The 23815-nt window shown below is 34.2% G+C and overlaps 1 protein-coding gene across 1 annotated transcript in view; it reads left to right on the top strand.

Annotated features, from left to right (window-relative positions):
• Window positions 1-23815, top strand: part of CHIC1 (cysteine rich hydrophobic domain 1) — a 41765-nt gene that overhangs the window by 5723 nt on the left and 12227 nt on the right. The window contains exons 2-3 of the mRNA XM_004327689.4: window positions 5427-5481; window positions 11231-11386. Of these exons, the coding sequence (XP_004327737.1) occupies window positions 5427-5481; window positions 11231-11386 (211 nt within the window). The remainder of the gene's footprint in view (window positions 1-5426; window positions 5482-11230; window positions 11387-23815) is intronic.

Raw genomic sequence — 23815 nt, 5'->3', positions numbered from 1 at the left:
CTGTAAACAGCTGTCTTTGAGGAATTACAGTGAAGCATTGTTAATTTGTGTTTGTATAAGGTAAGTATTTTATAAGATTTTAGGCTTTGAGAATACTGAAGCTATGGTAACTTGTCATTTTACAGGGCAGCAAGACATGATTATTTCCATATGGAAGATAAAAGAAATTTAATTTTTTAAAATCTCTTTTAATTGAAGGGCATAGACTTTCCTTTTTCTTGTTATAGTAAATAGAGATCAGTGCAGGTTCTTCAGAATCAGTGTTACTATAAGTGCATAGTTTTCTAGTGAAATGGTTTTTGTTGGCAGAATTTTACTACACTTTGATGTGTTTTCTTAAATAACCTGAACACATAAACTTAAATTTGAGCAAGGTTTTCAAAGGCTGATGTATAGTCATTTTCAAAAGAATTAAAAACAGTAAGGGGTATAGGGAGGGAGAAAAGAGGGAAGAGCAACTAGAGGACCCATCCTTCTTTACCTCAGTTTCCTTTACTCCAAAGAATTGTCCAAGAAATTAAAATTTGGGGCATTGGAGACACTTAACAAATAAAATACAATCATTAAGAACCACCAGCTGTGTCAGCTTCAAACACATAATAGGCTCTATATTTAATGAAGCCGATAAAATGACAGTGTGAGCAGTTCCCAAGTGCCTTTGTCTAATGCTGAAGAACCCCACATCTTGACTCATGTCTGCCACTGATCAGTAATAGGTAGATGAGCTTGTCTAACCTCTGTGGACTCATAGTTCTTAACTTAATGGTTTACTTATGAAACAAAGCTGAGGTGTTCATTTAGCAGGAGCCATTTCAACATTTTCCTAGTAGCTACTAAGTAAAATGTTGTGCCTAAGATTATTTAAGTACTCATTTTAGGTGCTGAATATCTAATGGAGAAGTTAAAGAAAGAAATCCCTGGTAGGCAAGAACAGAATTGCTACTACCTTTTAGCCCAAATTATGAGAATATATTGGGCCTAGTTTGCCTATCTTTATACCTTTTGAAGTAGATAAATGTAGGCCATAATGGAGTGTTTTAAGAAGTAAAATGACACTTTCCTTAGCATTTCTTTTTTTTTTTTTAATTTTTGTCCACACTGCATAGCTTGTGGGATCTTCATTCCCCGACCAGGGATTGAACTTGGGCCCTTGGCAGTGAGAGCAGAGAGTGCTAACCACTAGACTGCCAGGGTATTCCCTCCTTACCATTTCTAATATACTTTTTATATTTTAGAAAATACAATCCATTTTTATATTAGAGAAGAAAATTTGTAATGTGAATTTAGCAAGCAGTTTTTGAGAACCTGAGCACTGGGCTAAGCACTATGAAGAATACAGAAAAAAGAAAGTACAGGTCTTGGTTTACAAAGCTAACAGGAAAATCTCCTTTAAGGAATTGGTGTGGATCAGCGAAGAATAAAAGAAAATATTTTATTAAATTTTGAATTGTGTAGTACAGATTAAAGTTGGCTATGAGTGTTCAGAGAAAGGGAAATCCATGAAGGCTTGCAGCAGGGGTTGACTTGAGTTTTGAGGACTGCATTGGATTGAAACTAGGGAGAGGAAGCAAGAGAAACCACATGAGCAAAGACGAGCCAACACAGCAGTGGCAATGGAAAGGAAGGAAATGATATGAGAATGATTTCAAAGGAACAAATAACAGGACTTGGGACCACCTGGATATAAGCAAGGTGCAAAAAATAGGAGAGGGAAGGTCCAAAAAATACCAGGGTCTAGGTTAAAGAGAGTCAATGTGCCATTGATAGAGATGAGGAATTTGGAAGGGGGGAGCCAGTTTCCAATAAAAGGTAACTTTTAATTTTAGACGTGTTCACTTGAGGTGTATTATTTTGTAGCACGATATCCAAATGGAAATAGTTATTTTTGTTGTTTTTTTTAATTTATTTTATTGAAGTATAGTTATTTACAATGTTGTGTTAATTTCTGCTGTACAGCAAAGTGATTCATTTATATATATGTATATATTCTTTTCCATATTCTTTTCCATATTCTTTTCCATTATGGTTTATCACAGGATATTGAATATAATTCCCTGTGCTATACAGTAAGACCTTGTTGTTAATCCATTCTATATATGCTAGTTTACATCTGCTAACCCCAAACTCCCACTCCATCCCTCCCTCACCCACCCTCCCCCTTGGCAGCCACAAGTCTGTTCTCTATGTCTGTGAGTCTGTTTCTGTTTCATAGATAAATTCATTTGTGTCATATTTTAGATTCCACATATAAGTGATATCATATGGCATTTCTCTTTCTCTTTCTGACTTACTTCACTTTGTATAATAATCTCTAGGGCCATCCATGTTGCTACAAATGGCATTATTTCCAAATGGAAATTTTTAGTATGCAATTAGAGATGAGGGACTAGAGCATGTTGGGAAATATAGAACTAGAGATATAGATTTGGCATAGAAGTGATTGTCAAGGCTATTAAAAATAGATGAACTGTTGTAATTCCTTTAGAAAGAGGAGCAGATGACTAACAGCTAAACTTTGGGAAAAGACAAGAGTGTTAGGAGAGAGTGAATGAATCGGAGAACGTTAGGAAGGAGTGGTGAACAGCATCATAGGCTGCAAAGTCGGGGGGAAAGTTCTGAGAAGAGGACATTGAATTTGGCACTAAATAAGATGAACTTGTCTTTCTAAATAAATTTACCAAATAAGGGATTATTTTCAGTATAGTAACAGCATCAAAAGAGAAATTTCAGAAGGTTAGGGACTTCCCTCGTGGTCCAGTGGTTAAGACGCCACGCTCCCAACACAGGGGCACGGGTTCCATCCCTGGTGGGGGAACTAAGATCCCACATACCACACGGCACAGCCAAAAAAAAAAAAAAGCCAGCATGTTCATTCAAAAGGTTAAGAAAGGAAGGGGTAATATTAAGGAAATGGAAACAGTGGCAACGAAAGTTCATTTGTCTGGTGATAAATGCAAAGAGAATAGCAAAGCTAAAAATTTTTTAAATAATAGAAATATTCCATGCATTTTGAGGAATACATCTGTCTATATTCTCTATGTATTTGATATGTAGTAAAAGAATGGCAACTGGGAAAAGCTATAATGGCAGCAGTCTCTAATGGAGGTAGGAACATATTATTAACGTTGTATCTAAAAGGCAAAAGGGGAATTCCTTGGTGGTCCAGTGGTTAGGACTCAGTGCTTCCACTGAAGGGGACACAGGTTTGATCCCTGGTCAGGGAACTAAAACCCCACATGCTGCACTGCACGGCCAAAAATAAATAAATAAATAAATTGGATTTTTTTTTTTTTTTTTTTTTTTTGCGGTACGCGAGCTTCTCACTGTTGTGGCCTCTCCCGTTGCGGAGCACAGGCTCTGGACGCACAGGCTCAGCGGCCATGGCTCACGGGCCCCGCCGCTCTGCGGCATGTGGGATCTTCCCGGACCGGGGCACGAACCCGTGTCTCCTGCATCGGCAGGCGGACTCCCAACCACTGTGCCACCAGGGAAGCCCTAATTTTAAAAAATAGAAGACAAGCTGTACGAATGGAAATAGAGCTCTGCTTTCAAATGTATCATGTCTACTTTCTATAAATGAAACCTGTATATATTTCTTTGTTACGCAATAAGAATTAACTGTGGAATAATGAATTCAATTACATCTTCTTGACTAGTGATAAGGTCACTATTTACCTAAATATGATTTGAATGAAATATGTTTCTTGCTCTATTAAATATTTGTCATGTTACTGATTGCTTAGTTAGTACATAATTACAAATATATATTTAATACTAGAGTATCAGTTTCTCAAACAGCACATGAAAGTTGCCATAAAAATTCATGTACAAGAGTACCATTTTATTTTTAAGTTTGGTTATACTCCTCTATGTATAGATTTAAGGGGAATGTTATGAGAATGTTATTATAAAAATGTTATGCTCTCGTTGTGTGTTGTACTGACACCTAGAGAAGTAATGAAGTTTTTTAATGAAGTGAAGTTCTTTTTATAATTGCTAATTAATTTTCTCAACTCTTTTAAAGTATAGAATTTGTTGTTTTAAAATACATTTTAAACATGCAAGGTAAAATATATTTATGTACAGATATGTACCTTGCTGCTAGCTGCTAAATATAGTCTTTTGCACAAAAAGAGCACAAGGATTGGCTTGTGTCCTTGAAGAGGAGCTGTTAACATAAATGATACAAGGAGACTGTGATTCTCACAGAGAGTTTTAATAGGACGTTGGATTCTTAAGATGTCTTTAAAGTGACCCTAAGACCAAAGTGCAATAAATCAGTAGAATCAAACAGGACATACAGTAGCTTATTATTCAACAAACTTTTATTAAGCACCTACTAGATTCCATTGTGCTAGTGGAAGCATAGTGGAAGATAGCAAAGTAAATAAGCCATAGTTTCTGTTCTCAAGGAGCTTAATATAGGACAGAAAGAATTTAGGGATTAGCATTTGAATTTTGGTTGCCTCCTCTTACTATGTGACTTTGGGCAAGTCATTTGATTACTTTTTGAAAAAATTTTTTCTGAGTGTCAGCTTCCTTCTCTGTAAAACAGAGATAACAATACCCCTCTTGAAGGGTTGTGAATTTTAGAGGTAATGTATTTACCTAACACAGTGTCTAACCCATGGTAAGTAGATAGTTACTGGTAACTGTTACTATTATTGTCTACCTCAAAAGGAGCTCTTATTAAATGTTAGTGTTTTTTGCTTACACTAACATAAAATTGTAGTCACTCTGATATATCATCTAACATGCAGGAAGTGACCTTTGTTATTCCTACCAAAATCAATCACCAAGTAGGTGAAGGAAGGCTTATAAAAAATCATTTTGACTTAGTACAGATTTCAGTGAGTGTACTTGAAAAAAGTCAGAGCTTTTGAGGCTGGGATCTGTTTTCTCAAAATTGGTTGAACATATACATAAAAGCCATTCATAAGGATCAACCTTTGAGTATCTGAATAGTAACTGATCATAAGTTGTCAAGCTCTATAGTTCCAAAGGTTACATTAGTTTTTATTAGGAATTTTCATATATCCACAGAAGTAGAAAGAATAGTATAATCCACTCCCATATATAACCCATCAGCCAGTTCCAACAGTTATCAATTAAAATGGGTTTTAACAGAGATGTTTCAATCAAAAGTTGTGATATTTCCAGCTGTATGTCAGTGTTTCTCTATTATTTTTTAATCTCATATCATGGTTCTAGTTAGAATCCTACTTTAACATTGGCTCCTTAAGTTTCTTTTACTGTTAATTTGGATTAATAGTCAAAGGTGTATTTTCTATAAATATCAAATTATTTTTAGGACGTGCTTTTAGGTCACAACATCAAAAGAAAAATGCATGGCTTTGTAACTTTTTTTAAGGGCAAGAGTTAAATATGCTGGGTAGAATATATTTTGTTCTGTCTTTGTTTTTAAGGTTTGGCTTGAGCAACAAGTTTGATACTGAATTTCCCTCAGTTCTAACAGGGAAGGTAAGTGAGAGTTTGCATTGAACTTTTCAATTCTAAAAGCATTGTTTTATGACTTATTTAGTGTTATGACAAGTGCTTTGACTCACTGTAATGAAGTCTGATAATAAGAGGTCAGGGTAATTGGAGGCTATGTCGTTAGTGACTGAAAGCTGTCTCCATGACTACTAGCATATGACCAGTTATTTTGTTCATGTCCATTAATGCCAGCCATTACTTACTTATCTGTTCAGTTTTTCCAGTTTTGCCTTTTTTCTCAGCCCTGGTAGCTGTAATTGTTTTCATTTAGGTCAGTAATTTCCAATGATTTTAGAGTTAACGAAGTTATCAGTGTTCAAATTTGTATCACTCTATGAATTTTAGTGTCCTGTGATGTGATTTGTTATACATCAAAAAATCAAATTTTTGGTTGGACATTTTTCTGTCATTTAGATAGCTTGAGCTTCTACAATTGGATTCACTGCAATAAATTGTTATTACCTTTTTGTTTCCTGGTTCCTCTACACCCAGTAGTATCTTCTAGCATCGAGGCTCAATATTCAAAGACTTCCTAGGATTCAAAACTGTTTGGAAAATCCTCTTACAACAGTAATGTTAACTTCTAAACCCAAAGGAAAAAGCTCTGACTAAGGCAAAAAGAATATATAAAACTCCTAGCGTATTGTCAGGTACTTATTAGCTTCACAATGTAAGTTTGTGGTTGTTATTGATAATACTTCATCAGTATATCCCAGTTTCACCCTGATTGTTTTTCCACTTTTCTCTACTCACCAGCTTTCAATTTTAATTGCTTTTGCTACTTTAACCTTCTTCATCTGAGTAATTGTTTGTTCTTGGTCCCATCGATAATTTGTTCTCTTTGATTGTTGACCTTTTCTGTCTCTCCTGATATATAATGTCAAATCATTCCATATAGTACTAAACAAGTGGTGATAGTCCCTAGGTAAGTGAACATTAGAAAATATGTGGCCATTTATCTTTTTAGGATACAAAGAGCCCTTTGGTTTGAGATTTTGGCCTCACTCTCTAGTATGTTCTACCTTCCTATCCTGATCATTTAGAATTATTCACCAGTTTAAGCAGCAGTTCAGATTTAGATTTGTGTATATGAATTAATCATAAATGTTTTTTCCAAGGGAAAAAATAGCTATGGGAAAAAATCTCTTGAATAGTAATTTGCCTGTGGAAAGATGGCAAATTCAATATTAAAGAGAATGTGAATTAAAGCATCTCCAGTGGAAAACTTGTTCTTTATGTTTCCCTTGATGCTGCTGCATGTGTTGTCTGGGCAGTTACATCCAGCTTTATTATTGGTTTAGTTAAAAAAAGTTTGAATTATAAATACAAGTAACTCTAGAAAATGAATAATCAAAAAATATGTCAGAGAATAGAGTTCCCAGGTGTAAGAATTATCCATCTTTGAAATTGGCCACTTTTATGTGCTCGAGGAATCTTCAGAATATTTCTTCACACCTCTTCATTTCTTTCCAAGCCTTCTAAAACTAGAAATTCCACCAGCATAAAAGATAGTCATTTTTTAAACTAGGGAAGTAGGAATATTAAGCTGCCTTTGGTATGCATTCACACAACCTAAATGATCTGGATATGAACTGTTCTTAAAGATATCCATTCTTTTCAGGTGACCGTTTTCGTAACACATAATGATTGGATATTTATTCTAGTGTGCATTATTTAAATGCACAAAATTTCTCATAAATTGAATGAGGCATAAATGATACAGTGATGTTTTTCCTAGTTTAGTGTTTGGTGATGAAAAAAACTAAAAGGAATTCTGAAAGTCTGATTTTTTTTCAAAGTCACATGATAACTTTATTTTCTCTTTAATGAGATTATTTTTCTCCGGTAGGCACTATTTCATTTGTATAGGTTATTTTGGATTATCAAAATGCATCTCTGATAACTGTGGGGTCTTGAGAGGCAAAAAAGAATTTGCATGTTTCAGAAAAAATCTAAAAGAAAAAAAAGGTTTGAATTCCAGACTTAGCAGCAGTGTAAGTATATTTCAAAATGAATAAATGCAGTAGGCAAAATAGAAAAATAAATCTGCATTTTACAAAACCAGTATTCCAGCATGAGTGGAATTCTATATAGCATTTATGCCTAAACTAAGCAAAATTGTGGAGTGAATTCTGAAAACCTCAAAAGCCATTTTGTTAAGCTCTGTGACTCAGTATTAATTTTGTGCTTCTTATGTATTAATGCTTTTAATATAAATAAAAAGATAATCTTTTATATTAAGTTAAGGAAAGATTGTTTCCTCCTTTCACTGAAGATAAGTCCTCCTGTCGTGATAGGACATATCAAACAGGTGTATACATACAGATTCTGGTGACCAGAAAATGAAAGAACCACAAAACTTCAGAAAAGAAATAAAAGCTTCCGGCCCTCAGCTTGAAACAATTAAATGGTGTTACAGGGAGATTAGTGTGCAGTGTTGGGAACCATAAACCATAAAATCCACCTTTACTATTGCGATCCAGTATGACAAGTGATTGATTGGGTTGTGTTCCCCATGATTGAAGGAGGCAAATCAGTCCTGCTGGGTTTTGCTTAGATTTTCGTCTGTTTGCAAAGTCTCTTGCATCCTGTTATAAAATATTATGACCCTTTCCCCCACCTTTATGATGTGGCTTTCTTTTTTCTTTCTAAGAAAGTCAAAAGGAATTAAATGTTTCTTTACAACCTGTCATTCAGCTACAAAGTAAAGGGCTTCCATCTAACCTTCATTACTAGAAATACTCAATTATATGGAAGTAAATGAGTAAAATGTTATTAACTCTGATTCCACACAGTTAACTAAACATTTCTTTCACATTGTTTAAAATCGGGAGTTAACCAATTCTCATTTCCTATGCCTTTATCTCTGTTTTATGACTTTTACTGTTATTCAAATACAGATTTTTTTTTCAAAGACAATTCTGGCTTCCTTTTAAAGTCAAAATGAAGATTTCAGTTTATTCTTTGAAATTCTAGTAAAAGTTTTCTTTTCAATATGTTTCTGTTATTACTTCAAAAAATTTGAATTCTCACTTTTAGTAACTTGAATGTTTTAGTTTTTAATTTGTCCATAGTAAGAGAGTACAAACTGTGAATATTATATGTTAAAAGTGGAAAGTATTGGTGGAGAAGAAGGAAAATTGCCACATTTTAGAAATGCTTTTGTTAATTCATTTCCAGAAGCATGTAATGAAAGATAAATCTTATAACAAATTTTGTATACCTTGGCATATAATTTACTTCATTCACAGTGTTTTAAACAAAAATCAAATTTTACATTTTGGATTGATTCATTTCTGACTTTAGCCTCATTCTTTACTTTTTCTCGTCTGTGCTTACACGCTTTTAAATAAAAGTTTTAAATAAAAATTTTACTTTTTAAACATAAATTTAAATTCTACTTACAAGCACTTAAATTTGTTAATGGACAGATTTAATAATTTTATGAGTTTATATCAAAATTTGCCATATTTAAAAAATGTATTAGTGTTTCTGGATACACAGTTTAAAGAAAATTGATAATAATGTTATATTACAGATTACAGCTAAATATATAAATATATTTTCCTTATTTTAACTTCCATTTGCTTGCTCAGTGGCTCACTAGGAAAAAAGAAGTTGAATATCACTCTTTGAGAGGTAAATTTTAAGATAGCAACTTAGTACCTTGATTTTACAAAGAACATCTTTTCTCTTAAGAATTGAAAAGCATTAAATTTGCATTCAAAATGTAGCAGTTTATCCTTTTGTTTATAATAGACTGTGTAGCAAAGCTGTGGAGTATTAAGTTACCTGATACAAACCTTCAGGTGATACTCGATGCAAAAAAGAGCTTTGCTTTTCTTTCTCCACATCTAGTCAAATACGATTCGCTGACTTCCTTTCTCAAAGCATTCTAGTTAGGAGGTCCTTTCTAAGGTATAATTTCCATTCCCTGTGAGGTATGTAATAGAAAAATTATTTATTTCATTTTATAGATGGGAGACTAAAACTCACAAAAATTAAATGAACTTACCTAGGATTTTTTATAACTAATAAGAGACTAGAATCTAGATCTTGACTTGTTGTCTTAATGTGCTTAGCCTGTTGGTGTTTTCTATTTTCAATTATAAGCCATGGTTCTCTGAATTTACTTTCATATTTACTCCAGATATTTAGTCATTTATTTGGAATTCTTTTCACTCAGTGATTGTCTTTAGGTCATATTGGAGAATGAAATCAGTTTAGTTTCCTCCTGTAAATACAGTTTTGAGCCTTACAATTTCACAACTTGTTAACATATTAGGAAGAAAATCTAATTTATAGGTTAAGCGATTAACATTATTGGGTGGCATGAACAATTCTAATAAAGCTAGTATAATTATTTAATGTTTAAATCATGATGGTACTGAATTCTGTGGTCATGTATCTTTCTAACGTCTGCTAATAGGTATGTATTGTAGTATTGATTCTAAGACATGTTTATTAAAAGACAAAAATGTAATAAATTGATTCCTGTAATACAGTTTTTACTTGGAAGAGTTATAAAGCTCTGTATTTTTGATACCAAACATGCTAGTGGGGTTTTTATTTTACAGCAGCTTATTTTTCCTAGTAATTTCATAATTTTTGCTTGCACAACCAGATGGCAGAATTTTTTTCCCATAGATTTTACAGTGTGACAGCTTTCTAAATGAAAGGGAATCATTTTTGTGATCCAGAAATGTGATTTCACTGAAAGCAAACTATTTTTAGTATACCTTTGAATTGTATAACCTTCAAGCAGAGTTTTTTGTATAAATCTAATTATGCCTGTCATGCTCTTGCCTTTGAACTGACTTTGTCATTGTTTACAGAGAGGCACAAGCAGCCACTTCCAGGAATGGAGGTAGTAATTAAAAATATTAAATTTGTATATTTAAGGATCTCTGAACTTCTAAAATTTATAGCAGCTATGAGTCCATTTTATACTAATATTAAGACTGTTTTGAATGTGATCACTCCTCACTGTCTTTTGTTAGTGTAGCTTTTCCCTACAAACAATGGCAAGTGTTAAAATTGTTATCTTGCAAATTTGCCAGGGAGAAAAGGTTTGAGAGTTGCCTTTTTAAAGATAATCCAGAAATATTGCTGAGGTCTAAATTTAATTCTATTTACTCTGGTAGTATTTAGGTTTTATTGTTGTATTATGCTTCTAGTCTTACTCAACCTTTAGTCTGAGTGACTGGAGACTATAAATAATATTGCTTTAATAATGAGAATATTTGTAAGAAAACTGCTTAACAGGTATCCTTTACCACCAATGTTACTGTTGTCATTTTATTGTTGATAATTTCAAAAGACTGTTTTCGAACATGAGAATAAGTTCTGTAAACATGAAATTATATTGTTTTGCTTTCTAATGTCATCCAGGAGTATGTAATACATATTTTTTTGGTATTTTATTTTTTTAACATCTTTATTGGAGTATAATTGCTTTACAGTGGTGTGTTAGTTTCTGCTTTATAACAAAGTGAATCAGTTATACATATACATATGTTCCCATATCTCTTCCCTCTTGCGTCTCCCTCCCTCCCACCCTCCCTATCCCACCCCTCCAGGCGGTCACAAAGCACCGAGGGAAAGATAGGGAGGAAATATATTTAGACGTGTAATTCCTTAAAGTACTTGTAATAAGACAAACATTTTCTTTAGATTTAGAGACAAATAGTAGAAAGCTGCCCACAGATTGTTAAAGATTGCACCCTTGTTGTAGGTGGCCCCAGAAGAATTTAAGACCAGCATTGGCCGTGTGAATGCATGTTTGAAAAAGGCTCTCCCAGTCAATGTGAAATGGCTGCTGTGTGGTTGTCTCTGCTGCTGTTGCACACTGGGTTGCAGCCTGTGGCCCGTTATTTGTCTCAACAAAAGAGTGAGTAACCATTTTATTGTGTAATAATAATGAGCTAACGTTTATTGAACACTTGCTGTGTGCCAAGTACTTTACAGAATTTATTAAATTCTCATAACAATGCTGTCCTCATTCTAGATATAAAGAAACTCGGGGTCAGAGAGATTAAGTCATTTGTCCAACCTTTATCAACGCTTTATCACTTAATATGGGTTCAATCGTTATTTTAAATAAGTGCAAAGTAAGTGGAGTACTTAAGTAAATATAAATGTGACTGGGCTACTTATTCTTTTTACAAAACCTGAAGCTATGATTTAAAGTATTTCCAAGCCACAGGTATATGGGAGAGTTTCTTCTGATCTGAAGAAAGGCAGAAGTGAGAGTAATCTACAAAGTTGGTAGGGGAAATCCTTGTTAATTTTGAACATGTCAAAATAACATTCTGACATGACATTACCAGTTATGTCATGGATTTAAGACTACTACATTTATCTCGTCTTCTTTAAAATTTTATTTTGATCTTTAGAATGATTTTCCCCCAGTGGGAAGATATTTTTAAACTTTTTAATTGAAGCCAATGAGGAAAATTAATTCATTTTACCTACAGTTATTTTCCCTGTACCACATTGATGATTTCATTTAAACTTCTAAATAATAATTAGCCTACTGAACCATATTCAACATCACAGCACCTTGTGGGGGTATAATTAGTGATGCAGTTGTTTCATAAACCAAAAAGATTCCCAACAAGTACTCATTACATTTTCCCCTCCATCTTTCTCTTGCCCTCCTTAATGTCTACTTCAAAAAAACAAATAATAAAATACTGTCACCCCTATAACTTTTTGAATGGAAAATTAGACATTTTATTAATTCTCTTGGTCACTACCAGTAGATCAGTGCTTTATTTTAAATAGAGCTTAGTTTATTGTTTGTCAAAGCTTGAACAATGTTCTCAAATGGCTTTCTGTAAGTTAAAAAAAATGACAGCATAAATTTCTTTCTTTAATTGTCATATCTTTTAAAAGTTACAAATCAATAACTCCTACCCATCCTCATTATTTTTAAAGCCTCAATGTGAATTAATTATGGGATTTTTTCATCACACAAATGTAGCCAATTTCAATTACTTAAGAAGAGTTTTTGGTTTTAATATTATCCAGGATCTTTTTTTCTGATGACCTGTTTACGTATTTGCCTCTTTATTAATACCTCCGCCACAAGGCCTGAAATAGAAACAATTTATTCAGTCATGTATTTTACTATGATCACTACTGATATGAAATTAATACTGATGCTGTGATTTCTTCCCATCTCCCACTACTTTGGTTAGGAATTCATATTGAAATTGAGGCATCAGTGTATTCTTAGATCACTAATCTGTCAGTTTTAAAAAGTTTATTTAGTACAGATATGCAAACAGTTGTCCTGTGGGCTAAATCCAGCCCACTCTGTTTTTTAAACATTTAAATCAGTTGCCAGCATTTAAAAATTAGAATATTTAAAGTAAAATTTGAAACAGCCAGCGTCTCTTGTAAAATCTAAAGCTCTGACAGTATTGGACCCACATGCCTATCTTTCAGCAATTAGCCCTTGCTGAGTGGTGGCTCCTTCCTTTAAATAGGACACGTGGTCTCTGGTTCACCATAGAACTACGCAGCATTTACATTATCTGCCTTGCTCTGTACACTTTATAGTTATGGCCGTTGATTTTGTACATACTATGTTAACACACTAGACAATGAAGCACCAAGCACATGCTGGTAACCTTGTACAAGCACTGTCCTTTCTGGAGCCTCAATTTCCTCACCTATAAAATCCAGATAATATTAGTTACTTTTATGGTGGTTGTGATGATGAAGAGATTTAAGGCCCATCACTGCTTTTTTTGGTCTACATGGAGAAATAAAAAATAAAATACAACAATTTAAAAATGGCTCTAGCCATTTCTAACGGGGTATCTAGCTTCATAGAAGTCACGTCTGTGTTTATCCACAAAATAAAATGGAAATAATATGATTAATCTGCCCTGTGTCACAAGGTTGCTGTATAAATGAATGATTGTAAAATGTTTCCAAGAAAAGAACTTCTTTGTAAACAGTCTGCCTTGTGAACTTTTTTTTTTTTTTTTTTTTTTTTGGCCAGTATATGTCATGGACATTTTTTTCCAGCAAATTAGTTGAAAGAAAAGAAATACAGACCAGAATGCCCTGAGCTGCTCTTAGTCTCTCTTGGCTCTGGTAGGATTCTAAGCTTACATGACATATGAAATGAAGGTCTTTGTTTACCCATTCTTACATTTACCACTGTGTTATTATAGTCAATTTTCAGGCCTAATCCTGCCACCATCCTTAAATTTGATATTACTTTTAACATTTACCTTTTTTGCTATAACATTTGCTAAACTGAGAGGGATGTTCAGAGGGAAGGGACTGTTATCTCAGTCTTACAACATGAACATAATGTTGTTTTCCTTATGATTTCTAATTTCATTCCATTGTTATTGGAGAAGATACTTTGTATGGTTTTAATCTTTTTTTATTTATTGAGGCTTGTTTAGTGGCATAACATATGGCCTATCCTGGAGAATACTCCATGTATACTTAAGAATAAATTTGTATTATATTGTTGTGGGGTGGAGGGTTCTGTATATGTCTGTTAGATCTAGTTGGTTGACAGTGTTGTTCAAGTCCTGCCTTTCTTTACTGCTCTGCAAAGTTGTTCTATCCATTATTGAAAGTGGAGTATTGAAGTCCTATTATTGTAGAAATATCTATTTCTCCCTTCAGATTTGTCAGTTTCTGCTTCATGTATTTTGCAGGTCTGTTGCTAGTTGTGTATATATTTATCATTGTCATTTCTTCTTGAAAGATTTATATTTTCATCAATATATATTGTTAGGGAATTAATGTTTGTGTTCCCTCAAAAGTCATATGTTGCAGCCCTCCCCTCTAATATGATGGTATTTGGGGGTGGTTGGTATTTTGGCCTTTGGGAGGTACTTAGGTTTAGATGAAGTCATGAGGTGGGGTCCTCATGGTGGAATTAGTGCCCTTATAAGAAAAAAATAGAGAGCTTGCTCTCTATCTCTCTACTGTGTGAGCAACAAGGAAGTTGTCTATAAGGAACTTATAGACAACTATAAGTTGTTCTTCTATGAGGAAAAGGGCTTCCACCAGAACCCAACAAACCATGCTGACACACTGATCTAAGACTTCGATACTCCGGAACTGTTGTTGAAGCCACCTAGAATATGGTCTTTTGTCATAGTAGCCTGAGCATATTAAGACATATAGTGTCCATCTTTTTCTCTTGTAACATTTTTTCTTACTTAAAATCTATTTTGTCTGATATCATCTATCCCAGCTCTTTTTCTGGTTACTATTTACATGGAAAATCTTTTTCTGTCCTCTCACTTTCAACCTACTTGTGTCTTTGAATCTAAACTGAGTCTCATGTAGACTCATGGATCATATTTTTTTGTTTGTTTGTTTTTTTGTTTTTGTGTTACCATGTTATGTTAAGATATTTTTTATTTTTTTATTGGGATGTAGTTGTTTTACAACGTTGTGTTAGTTTCTACTGTATAGCAAAGTGAAGTAGATAGAGTTCTCTGTGCTATACAGCAGGTTCTCATTAGTTATCTATTTTATACATATTAGTGTAAATATGTCAATCCCAATCTCCCAATTCATCCCATCCCCCCTTCCCCATCTTGGTGTCCATACGTTTGTCCTCTACATCTGTGTCTGTATTTCTGCCTTGCAAACTGGTTCATCTGTACTATTTTTCTAGATTCCACATATATGTGTTAGCATACGGTATTCATTTTTCTCTTTCTGACTTACTTCACTCTGTATGACACTCTCTAAGTCCATCCACATCTCTACAAATGACCCAATTTCATTCCTTTTTATGGCTGAGTAATATTCCATTGTATACATGTACCACATCTTCTTTACCCATTCCTCTGTTGATGGACATTTAGGTTGCTTCCATGACCTGGCTATTGTAAATAGTGCTGCAGTGAGCATTGCAGTGCATGTGTCTTTTTGAATTATGGTTTTCTCTGGGTATATGCCCAGTAGTGGGATTGCTGGGTCATATGGTAATTCTATGTTTAGTTTTTTAAGGATCTCCCTACTGTTCTCCATAGTGGCTGTATCAATTTACATTCCAGTCAAGAGTGTAAGAGGGTTCCCTTTTCTCCACACCCTCTCCAGCATTTGTTGTTTGTAGATTTTCTGATGATGCCCATTCTGACTGGTGTGAGGTGATATCTCATTGTAGCTTTGATTTGCATGTCTCTAATAATTAGTGATGTTGAGCATCTTTTCATATTCCTCTTGGCCATCTGTATGTCTTCTTTGGAGAAATGTCTATTTAGGTCTTCTGCCCATTTTTTGATTGGGTTGTTTGTTTTTTGATATTGAACTGCATGAGCTGTTTGTATATTTTGGAGATTAATCCTTTGTCCATAGATTGGTTTGCAACTATTTTCTCCCATTCTGAGGGTTGTCTTTTCATCTTGTTCATGGTTTCCTTTGCTGTGCAAAAGCTTTTAAGTTTCATTAGGTCCCATTTGTTTATTTCTGTTTTTATTTCCATTACTGTAGGAGGTGAGTCAGAAAAGGTCTTGCTGTGATTTATGTCAGAGTGTTCTTCCTATGTTTTCCTCTAAAGAGTTTTATAGTGTCCGGGTCTTAACATTTAGGTCTTTAAATGGATCGTGTTTTTAAATCCATTCTGCAAATCTCTCCCTTTTAATTGAGAGTTTAATCTATTTGCCTTTAAAATGATTGATGATAATATATTAGTTTGCCAGGGCTGCCTTAATTAAGTACTACAGACTAGGTGGTTTAGCCAACAGAAATGTATTTTCTCACAGTCCTAGAGGCTGTAAGTCTGAGGTCAAGGTGTTGGGAAAGTTGATGTATTTTTTCTGAGGTTTCTCCCATTGGCTTGTAGATGGCCATTTTTCTCCCTGGGTCTTCACCTGGCCTTCCCTCTATATATGTCTGTGTCCTAATCTCTTCTTACTAGGACACCAGTCATACTGGATTAGGACATACTCTGATCATCTCATTTTAGCTTAATTACCACTTTAAAAACCATATCTCCAAATAAGGTCACATTCTCAGGTACTGGTGGTTGTGACACTTGAATATATGAATTTTGGGAGAACATAATTCAGTCTGTAACAGATAAGGGAGGACTTTTGCCATTTTGTCTTTTGTCATTTCTGATAATGGAGCTGGAAAACAACTCCATTACTTCCCTATTTTATATTTAATTGATTTTTGTAGTGCACCATGTGCCTTTTCATTTCTTTTGTATATATTTTTAGCTATTTTCTTAGTTGCTACCCTTGGGATTATAATTAATATCTTAAACTTGTAACACACTAGTTTGAATTAATAATACCACTTTAACTTCAGTAATATACAGATTCTGCTCCTGTGCATCTACATGCCTCCCCATATATGTTTTATCACAAATTACATCTTATATATTGTGTGTCCATTAACATAGATTTATAATTATCATTTTATACATTTGTCTTTTAGATTATATAGGAAGAAAATAGAAGTTCCAAAACAAAAAGAGAAAAATTTTGGCTTTTATATTTATTTATGCAGTTACTTTTACTAGTGTTCTTTACTTTATCATGTTGCTTGAGTTATTGTCCAGTGTTCTTTCATTTCAGCCTGAAGGACTCTTTTCAGCATTTCTTACAGGCAATTTTAATAGCAGTGAACTCCCTCAGTGCTTACCTGGGAATGTCTTAATTTCTCCTTTTTTTGAAAGGATAGTTTCGCCAAGTATAGAAATCTTGGATGACAGGGTTTTTTTTCTTTTTAGCACTTTAAATATGTCATCCCACTGCTTCTGAACCTTATGGTTGCTGATATGAAATTGGCTGTTAATCCTATTGAGTATCTCTTTGTACATAACAAGTTGCTTCTCTGTTGCGGCTTTCAAGAGTTTTCTTCTTGTTTTTGGCTTTCAAAGGTTTGAATATAGTTTCTCTCAGTATGGGTCTCTTTCAGTTTATCCTACTTGGAGTTCATTGAGCTTCTCAGTGTATCATTTCCTGTGTGTGGACTCAAAATAATACCTGACGTACCTTGGTTTCAGCCTGAAGAACTTCCCATAATATTTCTTATATGGTAGGTCTGCAGGGACTGGATCCTCTCAGTTTTTATCTAAGAGTATCTTCATTTCATCTTTACTTTTTATTTATAATATTTTAATTAATAGCCTATTTTTTGAACAATTTTAGGTTTACAGAAAAAAATTGAGAAAAAAAGAGTTCCCATATATCTCCCTCAGTCAACCCCCAGTTTTCCCTATTATTAACATCTTGCTCTATCGAAGTATAATTGTTAAAACTGATGAGCCAATATTGACACATTATTATTAACTGAAGTCCTTAGTTTACATTAGAGTTCACTCTTTATGTTGTACATTCTATGGGTTTTGGCAAATGTATAATGACATGTATCCATCATGTATACCAATCTATCATCATATATACCAATATACTTTGTATCCTGCAACCTTTCTATAATTGCTTATTAATTCAAGGAGTTCTTTTGATTTTTCAGGATTTTCTACATAGACAATCATGTCATCTATGAAGTAAGATAATTTTGTTTCTTCTTTCTCGGTATATACACCTTTTATTTTCTTTTTCTTGTCTTATTGCATTATCTAGGACTTTCAGAATGATGTTGAAAAGTAATGGTGAGAGGGAATATCCTTGCCTTGTTCCTGATCTTAGTGGGAAACTGAGTTTCTCACCATCAAGTATGATGTTAACTGTAGGTTTTTTGTAAGATGTTCTTTATCAACTTGAAGAAGTTCCCCCATCCTAGTTTGCCGAGAGTTTTTATCATGAATGAGTGTTGGATTTTGTCAGATGTTTTTTCTGCATCTATTGATATGATTATGTGATTTTTCTTTTTTAGCCTGTTGATGTGATGGCTTACATATTAATTGATTTTTGAATGATGAACCAGATTTGCATACCTGAGATAAACCCTACTTATTGTAGTATATACATTGTTGTATTTCTTTGCTAATGTTTTATACAGGTTTTTGCATCTATGTTCACGAAAAATATTGATCTGCAGTTTTCTTTTCATATAATACCTATGTCTGGTTCTGGTATTAGGGTAATACTGGCCTCATAGAATGAATTAGGAAATACTCCCTCTGCTTCTGTTTTCTGGAATAGATTGTAGAGAACTGGTATAATATCTTCCTTAAATGTTTGAACCCATCTGGTCATGGTACTTTCTACTTGGGGAGGTTATTAATTATTGACTCAATTTCTTTAATAGATATAGGCCTATCCAGATTGTCTATTTCTCCTTGTGTGGGTTTTAGTAGACTGTGTCTTTCACATAATCGGTCCTTTTCATCTAGCTTATCAAATTCATGGGCATAGAGTTGTTAATAATATTCCTGTATTATCCTTTTAATGTCCATAGCATCAGTAGTGATAACCCCTATTTCATTTCTGAAACTTTGTAACATTTTTGTCTCCTCTCTTTTTTTCTTAGTTAACCTGACTAGAGGTGTATTAATTTTACTGAACTTTTCAAAGAACCAGTTATTTATTTTGTTGATTTTCTCTATTGAAGTCCCATTATCAGTTTCATTGATTTCTACTCTAATTTTTATTATTTCTTTTCTTCTTACTTTAGATTTAATTTGCTCTTTTTTTACCTAAAGTGCAAGCATATATGATTGATTTAAGGTATTTCTTCTTTCCTACTCTATGCATTCAATGCTACTGCTTTAACTGTATCCCACAAATTTTGATAAGTTTTGCTTTCATTTACATTTAGTTCAAAATATTTTTAAATTTCTCTTGAGATTTCTTCCTGAGTCATGTGTTATAGAAGTGTGCTGTTTAATCTCCAAGTGTTTTGGGGATTTTCCAGCTATCTTTCTGTTGTTGATTTCTGGTTTAATTCCATTGTGGTCTGAGAGCATACATTGTATGATTTCTGTTCTTTGAAATTTGTTAAGATGTGTTTTATGACCCAGAATGTGGTCTGTCTTGGTATATGTTCCACATCAACTTGAGGATAATCTGTCATTTGCTGTTGTAAGATGAAGTCATCTGTAGATGTCAGTTATATCCAGTAGATCAATGGTGCTGTTGAGTTCATCTGTGTCTTTACCAACTTTCTGCCTACTTGATCTATTTCTGATAGAGGGCTGTTGAGGTCGCCAACTATATAGTCAACTCCTCTATTTCTCCTTGAAGTTCTGTCAATTTTTGCCTCACATAGTTTGATGCTCTTTTGTTAGGCATATATACATTAAGAATCGTTATGTCTTGGAAAATTGACCCTTTATCATTATGTAATACTTCTCTTTATGTCTGATAATTTTCCTTACTCTGAAGTCTGCTTTGTCTAAAATTACTAAAGTGGGGCTTCCCTGGTGGTGCAGTGGTTGAGAGTCCACCTGCCGATGCAGGGGACATGGGTTTGTGCCCCGGTCTGGGAAGATCCCACATGCCGCAGAGTGGCTGGGCCCGTGAGCCATGGCTGCTGAGCCTGCACTTCTGGAGCCTGTGCTCTGCAATGGGAGAGGCCACAACAGTGAGAGGCCCGCGTACTGCAAAAAAAAAATAAAAAATAAAAAAATAAAATTACTAAAGTGATTTCCTTTGATTATTGTTACTATGTTACTATGGTATATCTTTCTCCATTCTTTTACTTTTAGTCTTTATATTTAAAGTAGGTTTCTTGTAGACAGCACGTAGTTGTCTTATTTTTTGATCCATTCTGACAATCTGTTTTTTAATTGATGTATTTATACCTTTGATGTTTAAAGTAATTATTGATATAATTTTATTAATATTTACCATGTTTGTTACTGTTTTCTATTCATTACTCTTGTTCTTTATTCCTATTTTTATCTTACAGTCTTTTTCTGTCTTCTCTGGTTCTAATTAAGTATTTTTATATGACACCATTTTTTATCTTCCCTTAGTATATCAATAATCCTACTTTTTAATATTTTTAGTAGTTGCCCACTAAAGAGAGTTTGCAATATATATACATACACAACTAATCCAGGTCCACTTTCAAATAACACAATACCACTTCCCAGGTAGAATAATTACATTATTACAGAATATTTATAATTCCTACCCCCATCCCTTCCTTATAACATTGTTGCCATTCATATTACTTATCCATAAACTGTAATCATGGAATACATTATTTTTATTAACAAACTGTTACCCATTAGATCAGTTGAGAATAGAAGAAATAAAAGATTTTATTTTGCCTTCATTTATTCCTTCTCTAACACTCTTCCTTTATATAGATCCAGGTTTCTTATCTGTAGCATTTTACTTCTTTCTAAAGAACTTATTTTAACATTTCTTGCAAGGTGGGTCTATGGGTGACAAATTCCCTCAATTTTTCATCTAAGAAAGTCTTTATTTCTCCTTCATCTTTGAAGGACAATTTTGCTGGGTACGGATGGAATTCCGGGTTGGTAGTACTTTTCTTTTAACATTTTAAATATTTCATTCCATTCTTTTCTTGGCTTGCATAGTTTCTAAGGAGATGTCTGATACAACTCTTATCCTTGCTCCTTTATATGTAAGGTATTTTTCCCCTCTGGCTTCTTTCAAGATTTTTCCTTGATCTTCTGCAGTTTGAGTATGAGATAACTAAGTGTAGATTTGTGGGTATTTATCCAGTTTTGTATTCTCTGAGCTTTTTCAATCTATGAGTTTGATGCCTTTCATTAATTTGGGGGGATTCTGTTGTCATTATTGCTTTAAATATTTCCTCGACTCCTTTCTCTCTTTACCTTCTGATATTTCTATTATGGGTCTATTGCCCCTTTTGTAATTGTCCCATAGTTCTTAGATATTCTGTTCTTTTTTCTTTTTTTTCTTTTAGTTTTGGAAGTTTCTACTGATATTTCTTCAATCTTCATTGATGGTTTCCTCAGCCATGTCCAGTCATTGATGAGCCCATCAAAGGCATTCTTCATTTCTGTTATGATATTTTGGCTTTCTACCATTTCCTTTTGATATTTTTCTTACAGTTTCCATTTCTCTGCTAACATTATCCATCTATTCTTTCATGTTGTCCACTTTTTTCATAAGAGCAAGTAGTATATTTATCATAGTTTATTTGTATTCCCAGTCTGATCATTTCTACATCTCTGCCATTTCTGAGTCTGGTTCTGATTCTTGCTCTGCCTTTTCAAACTTTTTTTGTCTTTTAGTATGACTTCTAATTTTTGTTTGAAAACTACACATGATGCACTAGTGAAAGGAACTGAGGTAAATAGGCCTTTAAAGTGAGGTTTTATTTTCATTTGGCTGTGTTTACTGTTTGCTGTAGCTGTTGGAAATTGAAGGCTAAACGTTCCTTGGCGTCCTTGATTTTGTCTGGCCTATTTTCCTTGGATTTCCCTATAGACTTCTTAGATATCATCTGAGATGCACAGTTCTTTCAGTTGTATTCCTCATATTATAATACAGAAGCCTTATTGATGTAGTGGCAAGGTGCTGGGGGACTAGAAGTGTTCTATAGTATTGTGATTAGGCTTAAGGTTTTTATTTAGCCTGTGTTCCTGGGCTGTGCTCTACACAAGTGCTTCTCAATTTTGTTTTGTTTTGTTTTCCCCTTTACATGGGACAGGAAAGCTAGAGGGTTCTAGAATTGTGTATTTCCCTTCTCCAAGATTGGTTGGGCTCTGGTAATACCCCAGTAGGTTAGGCTCTGGTACAATAGTTTCTCTTGAGAGCAGGCTTTGTTAAGAAGAACAGAATGTTCTGGGCATATTTAAACATGACTCTTCTTCCCTTTCTCCTGCCAGAAGATGAGGGGATTTTTCTGAAATCACTGTGAGAACCTGATAGGGCTTCTGGTAATAAAAGTCATAAAAGTGTGGGAGTCTCTGCCAAGACTGGACCCCTTTGGAATTTTGAACTCTCAAACTTGTCCCACTGAGCTTCCAACAGTTCATCAGTTTAAGTTCAGGTATTGCTATCCTAGTCCTAGTTCCCACAAAGTTTTCCTCTCCTGCATTTCTACTCTGGTAAATTGTACACAAGGTTTCCAGTTTCTCTAGATCCTCACCAACATTCATTATTTTCCATTTTATTGATAATAACCACCCTAATGAGTATGAAGTGATATCTCATTGTGGTTTTGATTTGTATTTCTCTAATGACTAGTGGTGTTGAGCATTTTTACATTTGCTTATTGGCCCTTTGTATATTAGGTTAGGGTATTTGTATATTACTTTGCCCATTTTGTAACTAGCTTGTTTGTTTATTTATTGTTGAGTTGTGGGTGTTTTATATATATTCTCGTTATTAATTCCTTATCAGATATGTGATTTGCAAATATTTTCTGCCATCCTCTAGATTTTCTTCACACTCTATTGACAGTGTCATTTGATGCATAAAAGATGTTCATTTTGATGAAGTTCAGTTAAACTATTCTCCCCTTTTTGCCTGGACTTTCATTGTCATATGTAAGAAATAACTGCAAAATCCAGTGTCATGAAGACTGTCTCCTATGTTTTCTTCTAAGACTTTTATGGTCGTCACTCCTATGTTTAGTTCTTTGATCCATTTTGAGTTAATTTTTGCATATGGCATAAATTTAGGATCCAACTTAATTCTTTTGCATATGGATATCCAGTTTTCCTTGCAATATTTATTGAAAAGTCCTTTTTCCCCATTGAATGGTTGGTACTCTGGTCAAAAATCTGTCGTGGAGGACTTCCCTGGTGGTGCAGTGGTTGGGAGTCTGCCTGCCAATGCAGGTGACCTGGGTTCGAGCCCTGGTCTGGGAGGATCCCACATGCCACGGAGCAACTAAGCCTGTGTGCCACAACTACTGAGCCTGTGCTCTAGAGCCCCTGAGCCACAACTACTGAGACCACGTGCTGCAACTACTGAAGCCTGTGTGCCTAGGGCCTGTGCTCTGCAACAAGAGAAGCCACAGCAATGAGAAGCCCACACACCGCAACAAAGAGTAGCCCCTGCTCTCCACAACTAGAGAAAGCCTGCGTGCAGCAACGAAGACCCAACCCAGCCAAAAATAAATAAAGTAAATTTTTTTTTAAAAAGAATATTTTATTTTAAAAAATCTGTTGTGGATATTCGAGGGTTTATTTCTGGGCTCTCTGTGCTATTCCATTGGTCTATATGTCTTTATGCAAGTACCATATTCTTTTTGGTTATTGTTGCTTTTTAGTAAGTTTTGAAATCAGGAAATGTGAGTCCTTCATATTTGTTTCTCATTTTCAAGATTTTTTTGGCTAATAGGAGTCTCTTGGGATTCCATATGAATTTTAAGATGGATTTTTCTATTTCTATAGAAAAAGTCACTGGGATTCTGATAAGGATTGCATTGAATCTGTGATCATTTTGGATGATATTGTCAT

The sequence above is a fragment of the Tursiops truncatus genome, chromosome X (genome assembly GCF_011762595.2).
Source record: "Tursiops truncatus isolate mTurTru1 chromosome X, mTurTru1.mat.Y, whole genome shotgun sequence".
Lineage (NCBI taxonomy): Eukaryota > Metazoa > Chordata > Mammalia > Artiodactyla > Delphinidae > Tursiops > Tursiops truncatus.
The sequence above is the reverse complement of the archived record's forward strand: the minus strand, read 5'-3'. Positions and strand labels throughout refer to the sequence as shown.